Source organism: Anomaloglossus baeobatrachus, chromosome 1 (genome assembly GCF_048569485.1).
Source record: "Anomaloglossus baeobatrachus isolate aAnoBae1 chromosome 1, aAnoBae1.hap1, whole genome shotgun sequence".
Lineage (NCBI taxonomy): Eukaryota > Metazoa > Chordata > Amphibia > Anura > Aromobatidae > Anomaloglossus > Anomaloglossus baeobatrachus.
In genome coordinates this window covers 485,940,376-485,956,544 of record NC_134353.1, presented here as the reverse complement: position 1 = coordinate 485,956,544, position 16,169 = coordinate 485,940,376, and the positions used below count along the sequence as shown (strand labels likewise).

The following is a 16,169-nucleotide window of genomic DNA, read 5'->3' as shown; positions in this document are numbered from 1 at the left end:
GAAAAGGGACATCACCGTCACCTACTGGGAGAGCAAGTGCAGCCGTCCGTGGGACCATCTATCCAGCCGTTTGGTTTACCGTAAAAACTGTGTCAACGTCTCAGGCTGAGTGAGTACCACAGTGCCGCAAGGCACAGCGCTGCCCCCGCGTCCCTGCGCCCACCAGGCCCTGCACCTCCCTCACCATCACCGGGCCCCGGGATCACCAACCCCTACCCACGGAGGGGCAACACAACATCTGGCTGCTCCGCATCACCATTCCCGGGAGCCCCGTATAGAGCAGCGGTGGTGAAATTACCACAACCGTGTGTGGCGTCACAGACAATAATCATCCCCTCACCCAACAACCCCCTTTCACTCACGGGCGAGGAGTGCCGCTCGAGAAACCCCCGGGATCCGGCCCACCGCTCGAGCCACCACTGAGCAGCAGCCGCCGGACCCGAGCAGAAGGGGTGAGCGTAGTGTGCTGACACCCTCCTCCCCGCCCGCGACAATAGCGTCGCTCACAAGCACTATTGGCAACACAAGGTATTTGAGAGAAATCTTGTTTCTCAACAAAATATCGATATGGAGGGTAATGAAAAGGGGGTGAACCACTTGTTTAAAACATGGAAAATATTTTGAATATGATATTTGAGATCCTACTGGCTCTGAATATTCCCTGAGTTGTTTTTTTAAATCATGAAGCCTAAGTTTGTTACTTTTGTAAAAAAAATTACATTAATATCACAAAGCATAAAAGTACACAAGCCAGACAGCTATCCTGTACCAACATTTAAAGTACAATTTAGAGGTATCATCAAGGCAATAATTCTGTCGCCTGCAAAACCACTCGAATGTAAGTTTAATGCGCTAGATCTACAGCTGCTAGCGCCATCAAACAGCATGAATTGTCGCTTCCCACTAAAGCTTCAGCTATATCATAACCTAATGCTTATCCATTTATTCTGTGAAGGTGACAATAATGGAGCCAAATGCCCTATTAATGCACATTTAAAGAAGCAAGCACCATATAATGTTCTGAATAATAAAACAATAATGCTGTAATGTACATGTGTAAATAAATCTGTATGAGGCCTAGTACAAACACGGCACATAGCAGTCCAGAGCCGTCCTGTAGATTTACATAATTGCTATTAATTACCAGAGCAAGCAAGCTGTGAAACAGGCAGACATTGAGAGGGGGAGCGTGACAACACAAAGAACAGGGCCAACGCCGCGAAGGGGCCAAAAAGCTGCGAGAAGGTGAGAACAGATGGGAGAGAGGATGCTGCACGGAAAAAAGATGGAGTGGAGGTGCCAGGAATCAGAAATGTGCAGTTATGGCTGTTTTCAGGATAACAGCCTCTAAATAGGGTTTTCTCTGTTTGATCATATCAAGGAAAGTGGGGGCAGGCCAAGTGGCTGTTTGCAAGGAAATAGGAAAGCTGTATTAGATGGCAATAGGAAAATGGCAGCTCAGAGACACCAGAACTCACATGAAGAAAGAACGAGATAGCAAAATGGTGCAATGAATAGAGGTGAATGTGAAACAGATTGATGGCAACAATGGATCACATCAAGGGTATGTGAGTGTAAAGTAATTGCAAGAATGAATGACGGGAATCAGAGCGAAATCAAAAAGAAAAGTGAGCAACGAGGAGAAAGAGGAGCTGCTAATGCAAATGAAATTGAGTGGGTGAAAGAATAAATTTGGCACAGGTAGCAAGGCCATAGGACAATTATTATGCCAGCGTTATTCAGAATACAAAATGACTGGGGTATTAGGAATACATACGTGAAAGAAAAAAGCATGAGTAACAAAGTGCTTTCCACAGTCAATAGCTAGAAAAAATTATGCCTGGATCGGAAACAAAGACCCAAACATCGAAGCAGGATCAGATTGTAAGAAATAAAAAGGCCTGGATTTTAAGAGAAATTGTAGCATTAAACATTACCATAAGTCATGCCTACAACTAAGAATTTAAATAGCTGGAAATGCTAGTAAAGAAAAAGTTTTTTTGTGTTTTTCCACTAATCCTTGGCTGCAGTTTGTGTTAAAAGAAACAAAGTGGCTATACTCACTATCCCTGGGTTCAGCACTGAGTTTCCACTGATGCTCCTGGTGACTGTCATTGTCTGCAGCGTTGCCATCATGTTGACAGCGGTGCAGCCAATAACCGATCTCCGCAACTCTACCCGACTTTACAAGCACAAGCCACTCAGCCGCTGAGCTCACTTAGAGGCTGCAGCCAATAACTGATCTCGTGCCTGAGTTTACGGCATGAGTCGCTCAGAGCCGCTGATCTCGATTAGAGGCTGCAGCCAATAACTGATCTTGTGCCTGAGTTTACGGCAGGAGTCGCTCAGAGCCGCTGATCTCGATTAGAGGCTGCAGCCAATAACTGATCTCGTGCCTGAGTTTACGGCATGAGTCGCTCAGAGCCGCTGATCTCGATTAGAGGCTGCAGCCAATAACTGATCTTGTGCCTGAGTTTACGGCAGGAGTCGCTCAGAGCCGCTGGGCTCATTTAGAAACTGCAGCCAATAATTGATGTCGTGCCCGAGATTATGGCATGAGTCGCTCAGAGCCACTGAGCTCACTTAGAGGTTGCAGCCAATAACTGATTCCGTGCCTGAGTGTATGGCATGAGTCGTTCAGAGCCGCTGGGCTCACTTAGAGGCTGCAGGACTGTTCACTGGACACCAGCGCTGCAGACAATAACAGACCCCAGGAGCAGTGGTGGGGACTCAGTGATGGACATGGGGAGGGTGAATAAAGAAGGGTTTTTTATTAAACTAACTGCAGCCGGGGGACAGGGCCTTTCTTTTTCCACAATCAGAAAATCCCTTGAGGCCATGTGCGCATTAGAAAGTGACTTTTTCTCAACGAAAATCCGGACCCTCTGAAAGAATCCTGCACCTGCGGTAAAAAAACGCACCAAAACCGCAACAAAATCCGCATGCGGTTTTTCTGCAGTTTGGTGTGGATTTGCCGCGGATTTGCCGTGGTTTTTCCGCAGGTTGATCCCTGCGGATTTTTACCATTATCTATGGAAAAAACCGCAGGTACCTGCAGAAAAGAAGTGATATGCACATTAATTCCGCAGAGGAAAATCCGCGGGTAAATACGCAGGTATAAAAAAACGCAGTGTGCACACAGAATTCTTTTATACCCATAGGTTTTGCTGGGGATTGACTGCAGAAATGTTAGACACATTTTCTGCAGCAAATCTACGGCAAATCCGCGGTAAATCCGCAGCGTGCGCACATAGCGTAAATGATGACCTGGTATTTACAATATAGATGTATATATGTCTATAAGGCCTAAGCCACACGGCGAGAAAATCGGTGCGAGTGGAGTGCGATAAAACATCGCATTCCCCTCGGACCAATTCTAGCCTGTGTGACAGCACACATGAGCGATTATTTTCTCAGCCCTAATCGGACCGAGAAAACAATCGCAGCATGCTGCGATTGTAATCCGAGACTCTTTCTCTCGCACCCATTCAAGTGAATGGGGCGAGAGAAAAATCGCACTGCACTCGCGGTACACCGGTGTACTGCCAGTGCAATGCGAGAATGTCTATAGCCGGCTACACAGGCGAGAGGGAGAGAAATCCCTCCCTCCCCTCCTGAGTGCCGGCCCGCCCCCCGCAGCTGAGGTCTGCTCGCATGAACGGACCTCAGTTGCAAGGACACAAGCATGAGACTCGGCTCTGCTGTACTGCCAGCACGAGCCGAGTCTCATGCAAGGGGATCGCAGTAGTCCCCGTGTGGCCCCGGCCTAACTTGTCCTTACATGTATTGCTCCATTGTAGTTCTAATGTAAGCACAGCACAAGCCATAAAATATATATATATAAAAAAAATCACCTACCAGTAACTTCAAGGGGCACAGTGTCCTGTTCATCTTCAATTCCCAGGACAACTTCACAACGGTATACCCCGGAGTCACTGGCACGAGCATTGGACAGAACCAAGGTGGCATTGTCTCTATTGTGAGCATATCCAGGTAAAGACACTCTCCCTTCATAACCTCGAGATATTTTTACCACATTCTCTCGCGCCACCAGTATAGCTATCTCCTTCTTGCCAGGCCCAGGCTGAATTTTACTCCATTTAATGCGTGGTGAGTCTGAGACGACATTGTTTGCTTGCATGGATTTGTTAGGATGTAGAGAGAAAAGACAAGGGAGGGTCACAGACTGCGCCAAACCACACTGTATAAGGCCATGTTGATGTCTATGGATATGCAGAGGCTTTACACTGTCCCCAGTACCTGGACATAAATGAAAAAGAGAGGAGGTTAAAATATACTCGTTAAGTAAAAGATGTTCTGTTGATTGACTGATGTCAAAAGGTGGCCAAACGCTATCTCTGCAGGGTTGATATCTCCTTATTCTGAAGCTGCAGTGCATGACGCGTCTACGTCATACACACGCGCCAGCATTGAGGTCCTGCGCAGGCGCACTATGATCTGCCCTGAGAAGTATTGTAGTGCGCCTGCGCAGGACCGGCGAGTGTGTATGACGTAGACGCGTCATGCACCGCGGCTTCAGAATAATGAAGACCAAGATAGCCAAAAGGGGAGGTGCCGGTCCCGGAGAACAGCGCCACCCATCCAACTGTTGTGCACCGGAGCGACCTTCTAGGTGAGTATTATAAAGTGTTTTTTATGTTCTACACAGCTGCCTGGACTCATATATATAGCATGTTAGAATGCTGTATAAAGGAGCCCACTGGTGGTGGCTGCAGCTTATAGGCCGAAAAAGAGGTGACAGGTTCCCTTTAATTTCATCTACTTCCTAACCAGGTTTTTAGAACTGATGCCTGTCTGGCTACAATGATTTGATTTTGAGCCGAGGACTACTCTCTACCATGTTCCTAATGCTCATAGTACATGAGTCCTGTAGCAGACAACATTTTGCTTCCATTTTTCTTTTTAATGCATCCACATCAAAGCTAAAAATGCTTTGATCAAAGAGAACTATGCTGATTTCTTAGCCATACAATGACATGACAAAGTGGATAGTCCACAGCTCGTTCTGGAGGTTTGCATTGCCCTCAGGGTAACATCAATAGATGACCTAAAAGTGTTGTCATGCTTTGTGAATAGGCATTATTTCTGAAAATGGACATTCAGTAGAGCTGCCAGTATCTTTTTCCATGATTTATTTGCCCTAGAGGCTAAGGGCACTGTATTGAGAAATGCCTGTTTCTATAGATGTCATGACTACTGAGGAAGGATTTTCCGGTCGTGATGGTTACTATACCCCTTAAAACTTAACCTAAAAATAATACACCGACTGCATGCGACTTGGTTAAACAAATTGGCCACAGCAGCCTTTATTACCTATTATTAACATACTACCACAAAGGGGGCGCCGTCCAACGGGCGACCCCCAAACACACAATAATAGGTAACACATAATAATAAACGGTACATGAAACCCTATGTAGGCCCGGTCCAGAAACCCTTTCCTACACCAAATCCCTGGCCGCAACACTCCGACCCAGAGATGAGGTATTAATCACCCCACGGATTAATACCCCCCAAACTTTGCAGAACCCCGTGCCTGCAATTTCCCGGAACCCAGAGACACCATACCAAGACAGTGCCTCTCGGTCCAGCTACAAATCCCTTCCAACCGCTTCTGGACCAGACCTACCCCCGCCACAGGACAGGACACGTGACACCTTACGTGGCCTGGACCCGCCACACGCCCAAGGCTTGCTCCACGCCATCCCGCAAACCCAGGGCCCATAAATCAGAACCAATGTCATTAAGATGAACCCCATCACCTCTCCGAAACTGCCACTTCGCCGATTCCAGGTCCACATGCCTCACCACCACGCCGCCGTTTCTCCGCACGAAACGCGCAACCACCCTGTTCACTTGTGCCCGGGCGCGATTAATCTTCTCAACCGACCGGGCCCCCCTCCACCATAATCTGGCCACAATATCCGACCACACCACTACCAGGCCCGGATACCTTGCCCATAACCGCAGTAGGTCGATCTTAATGTCCCGAATCAGATCGCGGGATGCCCGCGAACCCAGGTCATTACCCCCCACGTGCAAAACCAACACGTTCTGGGGTCTGTCCATCCTACAATAGTACTCGAATTCCGGCACGACCCTGCTCCATTCCATGCCCCGCACTCCAATCCACTTGACCGACGCCAGCGACCTGTCCAGACCCAACTGCCGACCATTCGGGCGAGCGTCGGCCCGACGGGCCCCCCAAAAAACGAACGAGTGCCCCAGGATCCAGACCAGACACACTCCTACAATAAAGGAAACAATTTTAACAACAACACCAGCACTCCCGATTGCAACAAAGAACAACAAAACCTAACGGCAAAACAAACAACTCCACATCAGAACCCTCAACGAGATAATAACTGCGGGCGCACATAACCACGAAAACGAGAGGACTCCCACCGACCAATCCGTCTCACCATGTCATCTCCAAGACCCCAACGAGAAGCCTCGGTAGCCGCCCCAATCCTGAACGAATGGGACCCATAATCCTCTGGGCGCTCACCCGCCCAGCGCAAACAACTCCTCAGCACTGCCACAAACTGATAACGAGACAACCAAGCCCCGTCCTCGTGACGCAGCAGCGGGCCCGGAAGCCCGCCCCGCAGACCACAAAACCGACTCACCACCTGCACCGGGCACAAGCCATCCCCTTGCACCGCATACAACACTACCAACCTGCCCCGACCCATCTGGTCCGTCTTGGACCGCCGAAGCCGACACTCCACTCTCCGTCCCTCTACCGACACATCCTCGAATAGCACACCACCCCCAATCACCCTTGACGGGCTCACCAATTCTCCTATCCGAAAAGCCCCGAAAAAAGCCAACACGAAAGCAGTTTTAAACAACACCGTCTCATACACTGAGACACAAATCCCCTGCAAACCATCCACCAAACGCCGTAACAAGTCCAATGAAATGGGCCGCCTAGTGTCCCGCACCTTCACCCCTTTCCGAAAACCTTTCAATGCTTGCCGTACCCGAAAGTCCCTTGAAACGTCCTGCACACCCCTAACCTTTAACCAGAAGGCCACGGCCGCCACCCTAATCGCCACCGCCGACGCTGACCTCCCAGCCCTAAAATCCTCACTCACCAATGCCAAGAGCGCCAGTAAATAATCCGCTCGCCCGTTACCAAACATCTCGCCCAGCACTGCCTGCCACTCAACCCACACCTTAGCATAACGGCACCAAGTCACCTCGGTCACCGAATTCCTAATCAAACCCGCAATCACTGCCTCACCAGGCTCCACAATTCCTCTGGGCACACCGCTCCGACCTCGTCCGCCCCCGGCAGTAACTCCCGAAACCTGTGGAACTGAAAACGAGATAAAGCGTCAGCCACCCCGTTATCCACCCCCGGCACATGTTTTGCAACCACATGAATATTCCACAGCAAACACTTGAGCACCAAATGCCGCAAATATGCTACTACAGGTCCAGATTTCGCTGACAAGCTGTTGATTGCATGTACAACTGCCTGATTATCGCAATGGAAGCACACCTTTCGTCCCGAAAATTGCGACCCCCACAACTCCACCGCCACCACGATTGGAAACAACTCGAGCAGGGCCAGATTTTTGACAAGGCCACCCTGTCGCCAATCCTCGGGCCACCTTCCCACACACCAATGACCCTGAAAAATGGCGCCGAAACCCGCCGACCCGGCCGCATCCGTATATAGTTCCAGAGCATCATTGGGCACCACCTTCTTCAACCACAAAGTGCGGCCGTTAAAATGTCGCAAGAAGACGTCCCAAACCAACAAGTCTGCCTTGATCTCCCGCGTGACCCGCACAAAATGCGCCGATGACCGTACGCCTGCCGTAGCTGCCGCCAACCTCCTGGCGAAAACACGCCCCATCGGCATAATCCTGCATGCAAAATTCAGCTTTCCAAGCAAAGACTGCACCACCTTAAGCCGCACTTTTTTTGCTGCCAGCATTGCTGCAACCGCACTCCGCAAATCCACAATCTTGTCCTCTGGCAACCTACATTCCATGGCCAGCGAGTCGATCTCAATCCCCAGGAACCGCATAACCGGCGCCGGCCCCTCCGTTTTTTCCTGCGCCAAAGGGATCCCGAACCGATCCGCCACTCTCTGCAAGGCGAACAACAAACCAGCGCAAACCATGGAACCCGCCGGACCAACACACAGAAAATCATCCAAATAATGAATAATGGACGACAAGCCGGACACGTCCCGCACCACCCACTCAACAAAGGAGCTAAACGCCTCAAAATATGAACAAGAAATCGAACAGCCCATGGGCAAACAACGATCAACATAAAACTTCCCGTTCCACCAGCAACCCAAAAGGTGCTGACTCTCCGGATGCACCGGCAACAAACGAAACGCCGATTCTACATCCGCCTTTGCCATCAATGCACCGCGTCCTGCCGCCCGTACCAAGTCCAACGCTTTGTCAAACGAGACGTAGTACACTGCCGACAATTCCGGCGCAATGCCGTCATTCACAGACGACCCCTCCGGAAATGAAAGATGATGAATGAGCCGAAATTTATTCGGCTCCTTCTTTGGCACCACCCCCAGCGGGGACACCACCAAATTACTGCACGGAGGGCTCTCAAATGGCCCCCCCATCCTGCCCAGCTCAACCTCTTTACCCAACTTCTCATCCACAACCATAGGGTGGTCCCTCGCCGACCGTAAGTTGCGACAAACCGGAGGCAACGCCTCAACCGCCGACGGAATCCGAAAACCGTACAAAAAACCAAACCGCAAAAGCGACGCCGCTGCCCCGTCCGGGTACCTACTTAAAAACGGCGCCATCGCCTCTATTTTCACCGGCGTCCTCCCTTTTTCCAGACCCGTCCCCAGCCTTGCCTCTCCCTTTTTTAAAGCATTTGGACAAGCTATGTCCCCCCCCGCAGCCGGAGCACTCATGCTTGAACCTACACGCTGCGCCAAATTTGCACTGGCCTTCGTTAAATTGCCAGCACAATCCCTTTTTCTGAATCCCCGAGGGCCCGGCGCCCGGTCCCCCGGCACCGCCACGAAAGGGCTGGCTCGGGGCCGCCATTAAGCGCATCCATAAGGAAATGTCCTTATGGTCCCATCGCATGCCGGGCCGCAACGCCTTCCGCTGCCTAAACTGCTCATCATACCGCAGCCATGCCAAACCCCCGTACGTGCGATACGCCTCCCCGACTGCATCCATATAGCCAAATAGAGCCGAGCAGTGCTCCGGCTCCTTTTCCCCCACCACGCTAGCCAAAATTGCGAACGCCTGCAACCAATTGGAAAAGGAACGAGGAATGAGCCTATAACGGCGTTTTTCTTCCTCCTCCTTTTCCTTCTTGGAATCGCTCGGCTTCACCTTGTCTAGGTTAAATTTCTCCAGGGGCAGCAGGGAAAATATCTCCACATACTCCCCTTTCCAAATTTTTTCCCTCACCTCTTTTTTGAGGTGCGCCCCTAGCGGTCCCTCAAAGCACACATACACCTCGCTCTTAGCCCTATCATCCAGCCGCACCACCTCATCTTCCTTTTCCTTTTCCTTTTCCTTTTCTCCCGCTTTTTCGCCTGCAGTCTCCACTACTCCGCTACCTACACCCGCCCCCACCGGCACCTTCTCGCCGCTAGCCGCCGCCGCGCCATCCACCGCCGACCCTGTCCAGGCCGTCGCCGCCGCCGGCGCGCGCGCTAAACCCTGCAAAAGCCCCAGCAACTGGCTAAGTAAAACTGACCCCTCTGGCGCTGCCGTGCCCGCAGCCACCTCCCCAGCACCCGCACCCCGCGCCGCAAGCAATGCCGAATCCACGGCTAGCTCACCCGACCGTGACGCGGAGACGGAATTCGATACTGCGATGTCGTCCGCCAGCGGCTCCTCGAATTCATCCCCCGACCTGAGGGCTCCTTCTTCTTCTTCGCTGTAGCCGTCCTCCACCGTCCCAGCTCCAGAGGACGCAGCCGATGCGTCCCCTCCACCACAGCCACCCTCCTGGGCAGCCGCGTGGGCACTGGCGGTGGGCGTCCGCTGCTTTCTTTGCGGCGACAGCCCACAAGACCGTCCTGTCCCCTGGGCCGCCGCCGACCGAGTCCTCTTCCTGGAGGAGCCTCTCCCCGAGCTCAGGGGGCTCCCCACCGCCGGTTCCCGCCCTCCCGGGCCTCCGACCGAGACCTCCCGCTGGGTCCTCCCCCCCCCGAGGGAGACCGCGTCCGCCGGGCGCAGAGCTGATGACCCGAGGGACCTGGCGCGCCCTGCGGGGGTCCCACCGTCCCTCCTCTCCTCTGCAGCCGTGCAGGTATCCGGGTGGCGCCTGCCCACACCGGTCCCCCTGCTGGCTGCCTGCGCCCGGCCCCCCCAACGTCCCCGGGGGGTATTGCTGGCCTCCATCAGCCGGGCACGCTCCTGATCAGGAGCAGCCGCCGGGACGTGCCCCACCGCCGGGGGCCCGGCGTCCAGAGCAGGCCCCAGGCTGGACACGCCCCCTCTCCGTGCCTCCGATTCATGCAGGGCTCGGCCCGGTCCCCGGGCTGCCGCCGGCCTGGTCACTCGAGCCCGCGGCCTGGGACCGGAAGTAGGCCCCAGGCCGGGCCCGCCTCCATCCAGGCCACCGCTGGCCTCATTCAAGCGCCGGGCTCGCTCCCGGCCGGGAGACGCCGCTGGGCTCTGCACTCCAGCCCGAGGCCTGAGACAGGAAGAAGGCCCCGGGCTGGCCACGCCCCCTTCTCGGCCGTCGCGGCCGCGTCGGAGATTCCTCCCGGCGGCCGGAGCGGACGCAGGGAGCTGCCGCTGCCCGCCCCGCCGCGGAGGGTCCCGGGGGGGGCTCTCACTTGGCCTCCTTGCTCCCCCCGCACCCGGAGAGTACCGCACAGGGGGCCTGGAACGCCGCCCACGGCGAGGGGGGGAACAAGGGGCAGGTGCCGACGGGGACACACAGGCAGCCCTGACGTGGGATTGCACTGCCTGGGCCCCGTGCACCGCCATCGCCGCTCTAATCAGCCGATTCAGCTCCTGGAGGTCCGCCATGCTGGTCCTTGTGGTCCTGGTCCTGGGTCTCTCAATCTGTCGCCGTCCGGAGTCCAAAAGGGGAGGTAAGACCCTCCCTCATCGCTTTTATACTCCCCCCCCCTCCCCTACAGGGATCCTTTTCTCCACCAATCCCCTATACCTTCCCATAATGCCCCTCATTATACCTTTATTAACCCCTCACTCCCTCCCTTCCCTCTGGTCATGTCGCCCCTCCCCCCTATGGGGTCCATGGCTTTCTTTCTTCGAGACACAGGCCCAAGAGGTCTACACGGAGCAAGCAATGTCAGGTCTCCAGGATAAAACACACAGTGCTAACTAATGCAGCCTGCTCCTGATCACAGCTGAGATTAGAACCAATTTAAGTACTGTCAGAGGAGGGATCCATCCTATGAGGATTTATTATCCCGCCTGCTGGAGATAAGAATAATCAGAGCCAGCTGTGCCCTGAAGTCTAGAGAGCGGAAAGAAGCTTGGGACAGCCATATATCTGTATTGAACATTGGCTTTGTTCGTGGTCTCACTATTCTAGGCCTGGCTATTGTTCCAGGCCATGAATACACTTAAGATCCCAAGCAAAGTATCATGCGGTCCCCTGAGGCTAATTCATACAGGAAGAACTGTAGAAAATAATTGCTTACATTACACATCTTTCCAATGTTTTTGTTTCAATCTCTTGCCTTTATTCTACTGCCAGCTTTCTCACCTATCTCCCTGGCTCACAATACATTCAGTGTTTATACTATATTATTTTTGAAGTTTTTTTTTCTTTTTTTCATGACCTACCACAGACTTTTGGTTGCTTCTTCATTCTTCATCTGAATGAGTTAACATCGTAGAAAAAAAAAATAATGTTTCTCTAGAGGTAAACATTTATGTCCGTAGACAACTAAAATCTTATGATGGCTAATGGTAAAGGTAACCTGTCACCACTTTTTTGGCCTATAAGCTTCGGCCACAACCACTGGGCTCTAATATACAGCATTCTAACACACTGTATATAAGAGCACAGGCCGTGGGTATAACATAAAAAACACTTCATAATACTTACCTAACGATCATGCTGTGGGCCTAATGGGCGTCTCCGTTGTCCGGTGCCTCCTCTTTCGTCCATCTTCGTCCTCTTTCTGAAGCCTGTGTGCATGACGCGGCTACGTCATACGCACTCGCCGATCCTGCGCAGGTGCACTACAATACTTTGATCTGTCCTGCTCAGGGCAGATCAAAGTGCGCCTGCTCAGGACCTGAATGCTGGCGAGTGTGGATGACATCGGACCCGTCATGCACCGTGGCTAGAGAAGGAGAGCAAAGATGGCCAAAAGAGGCGGCACCGGACAACGGGGACACCCATTAGGCCCACAGCACGATCGTTAGGTAAGTATTATAAAGTGTTTTTTATGTTATACCCACGGCCTGTGCTCTTATATACAGTGTGTTAGAATGCTGTGTATAAGAGCCCAGTGGTGGTGGCCGCAGCTTATAGGCCAAAAAAGTGGTGACAAGTTCCCTTTACCATTAGCCATCATAAGATTTTAGTTGTCTACAGACATAATCGGTGCATGACGGGTCCGACGTCATCCACACTCGCCAGCATTCAGGTCCTGAGCAGGCGCACTTTGATCTGCCCTGAGCAGGACAGATCAAAGTATTGTAGTGCGCCTGTGCGGGATCGGCGAGTGTATGACGTAGCTGCGTCATGCACAAAGGCTTCAGAAAGAGGATGAAGATGGCCAAAAGAGACGGAGCCAGCACCGGACAACGGAAACGCCCATTAGGTCCACAGCACAACCCAACCGTTAGGTAAGTATTATAAAGTGTTTTTTATGTTTTACCCCCGGCCTGGGCTCTTATATACAGCATGTTAGAATGCTGTGTATAAGAGCCCGGTGGTGGCCGCAGCTTATAGGCCAAAAAAGTGGTGACAGGTTCCCTTTAAGTAGAGTTTTTGGTGAGTTTTTGATGCTGAGTATTTTCACTGCTCAAAAATTGCAGCTTCTTACAGTTCCAGCAAAATAGATGGGATTTATAGAACTATATAGAAATCTCATGCCTACAGGTGCTTCTTTTTTGCTCACCGTAAACTAGTGTGTGGGTTTGATATCTGCAATGGCAATTTTCCTTTGCAGGTACACTGATATGTGTAGATTTTGCCTATGGAATTAAATTAAATTTGGAAAATCTGCAGGTAAAAATACATGTGTTTTCACTGTGATTCCACTGTGTAAACGTACTAAAAACCACATGTAATCTGCACATGACTTACCAGTAAAGTCTGGGTTAAGTCAAAATACCAGAAAAAAGCAAAGCAGCTTTATTTAATACATGACATACCGAAAAAATAGTAAAACAGTAGTGACAAAAATGGTGTTTGATGGAAACAATGAAAAAGCATGCCAAAATGCACTCCAAAATGATTTAAAAACACAAGTAACTTAATTTAGCTAATAAGTGCATAAATGCTGCCGAAAATCTGCAAAATCAAAAACTCGCCAAATACTAATCATAGGAATGTAGCCTAGGTGTTTGCAACCTGACCTGAAAGCAGCATAATGTAGAGACAGAGTCCCCGATTCCAGCATTATGTCACTTACTGGGCTGCTAAGGGAAGTGCAGCCCCAACTAAGGATGTTGTGAAGACTATGTTGCACTATGGCTTTAGGAGATTGGCTCCCCTGCAGAGCACGTGGAATGGCCTGGATCTCCCCTGCTGCTGTTGGTGTGTGTGGTCTGCCCTGAGAAAGTAGAGAGAGAAGCAGGAAGTAACTGGTTCAGCTGTTTGGGGAACCATAGAAGATAAGCCCTGCATTATTCCCCCCACTCCCCCGAGGGAAGAGTATGCCTCTGTACCTATAAGCCCCAGAGCGGACTGGTCCTGCAGAGAGAGCCATGAGCGAGTACTTGGGTGCGGCGGTCGGACTGGTCCTGCAGAGAGAGCCATGAGCGAGTACTTGTGTGCGGCGGTCGGACTGGTCCTGCAGAGAGAGCCATGAGCGAGTACTTGTGTGCGGCGGTCGGACTGGTCCTGCAGAGAGAGCCATGAGCGAGTACTTGTGTGCGGCGGTCGGACTGGTCCTGCAGAGAGAGCCATGAGCGAGTACTTGTGTGCGGCGGTCGGACTGGTCCTGCAGAGAGAGCCATGAGCGAGTACTTGTGTGCGGCGGTCGGACTGGTCCTGCAGAGAGAGCCATGAGCGAGTACTTGTGTGCGGCGGTCGGACTGGTCCTGCAGAGAGAGCCATGAGCGAGTACTTGTGTGCGGCGGTCGGACTGGTCCTGCAGAGAGAGCCATGAGCGAGTACTTGTGTGCGGCGGTCGGACTGGTCCTGCAGAGAGAGCCATGAGCGAGTACTTGTGTGCGGCGGTCGGACTGGTCCTGCAGAGAGAGCCATAAGCGAGTACTTGTGTGCGGCGGTCGGACTGGTCCTGCGGAGAGAGCCATGAGCGAGTACCTGGGTGCGGGGTTAGGGAACCATATTAGGCCTCCATAGTCAGAGTGTGGTATCTACACTGTCCCTTTAGAGGAAACCAGCTTACCATAACCTTACCTTAACCAGCATAGTGGACAGAGCAGGGTTGGTTAATGCTGAATATGGCATATCACTGTATTGCTATTGAACTTGTATTGTATGCTGCACCAGTTGTGGCGCCCTGGGCCACTCGCCTCAGCTAAAGTATATACTGTTGCATCTTGGGTTGTTTTTCCCGCCTGTTCCCCTTTGTTCCCTCTCCTGCTGCTCTGCAGCTTACATTTGTTAGCTCTCATAAATAAATCTTCTAGTTGGTTTACTGGTTAATCCGTCTGATCTCGTGACTTGCTCTGCAGAGCAGAGGGCCCTTGGTTCATCGCTTCTCTAGCTTGTAGTCTTCATAAGATGACTGTTTTATCAGCAGGAGATTATCACCATAGGACTAGTACATCTGCTGCCATGTAGTCCTCCATATTCATGAGTGCTGTGTATCCCCACCCCCACCACTGACTGGCAGCCTTCTACCTATACAGTGTACACAGAAAGCTGCTAATTAGTGGTTGGACAGAATTATATAGAGTTCAGAAGTCAACGAAAGTGTAGCTCAGGGCAGCAAGGTGGCTCAGTGGTTAGCACTGTTGCTTTGCAGCTCTCGGGCCCTGTGTTCAAATACCACAAAGTGCAACATCTGCAAGGGGCTTGGTCTCCCCGTGTTTACATGGGTTACCCCCCTCAGAGATAGGGGATTAAGCTTGTGAGCCCCAGTAGATGCCAGTGATGATGTCTGAAAAGTGCAGGGGAATTTATTAAGCTAAGTGAGTGAAATGAATAATCCTGTGGCAGATGAAACATTTTATTCAACTGAAGCACCCATCATGCTGCTTTCAGATGAGGTAGCAAAAACCTGGTGAAAAAAATCCATTTAGGCATATGAAATAGTTTTGGACATTTTGGGAGACCATCATTTGTAGATTTTATGTTGTTTACACAGGTATATATGATTAGTAAGTTTTCCATTTCTTTACAGCATCAGCATAGGGAAAATGAAATAGTAAGCAGCGCTCATTCGCTTATTCGCATCACTGCCTTGTCTGCGGAACTGGCCAGGACGGACATTATTTGTAACGGATTTCCATTTTGACCAAAAGAAAAGGGTCCTAAGGATTTAGAATTTCCTTATAGGGTTTATAACAATGGGTTTTCAAAACTGGATGGACACCCTCTTTAAAGGGGTTGTTTGGTCTAAAATGATAAGTCTGCAGTCACTGTATATGACTGAAGGCTTAGAAATCCTTCTAGGGCACACACTTTGCGCAGGGAGGATTTGCCGGTTTCTGAGCCAAGAACGCTGGTCACATGACTGTAATTATGCGATATGCATGTTCCTGGCCAGAACCCGCCGGCATCAGAAGTGAGTATAGGTGTTATTATTTTACTAGGGGAAAACAGTGATTGAGAAGGGATTGTCCAAGTAGTGGACAACCCCTTTAAGTTCAATGCTCTCGTCAGAGTTACACTGTAACAGAGTTTGCTTTCAACAATTATTCTGCATATAAAAACATTCTGTAGCATTGATTGTGGGTGGAAGGGAGAAAAGAAAGGTATTTTACAACAGAAAAGCTATAGCAAGGTGGTAAGAAGCTTAGGTGCTTAGTGCATATAGATGTATTAAGTAAAAT

At 51.1% G+C, this 16,169-nt stretch overlaps 1 protein-coding gene across 3 annotated transcripts in view; it reads right to left on the bottom strand.

Annotated features, from left to right (window-relative positions):
- Positions 1-16,169, bottom strand: part of NCAN (neurocan) — a 350,580-nt gene that overhangs the window by 212,525 nt on the left and 121,886 nt on the right. For 2 of the 3 annotated variants that reach the window (XM_075315342.1, XM_075315359.1), the window contains exon 3: positions 3,859-4,260. The exons of the other annotated variant lie outside the window; for it this stretch is intronic. In XM_075315342.1, the coding sequence (XP_075171457.1) occupies positions 3,859-4,260 (402 nt within the window). The remainder of the gene's footprint in view (positions 1-3,858; positions 4,261-16,169) is intronic. 3 annotated transcript variants of the gene reach the window in all.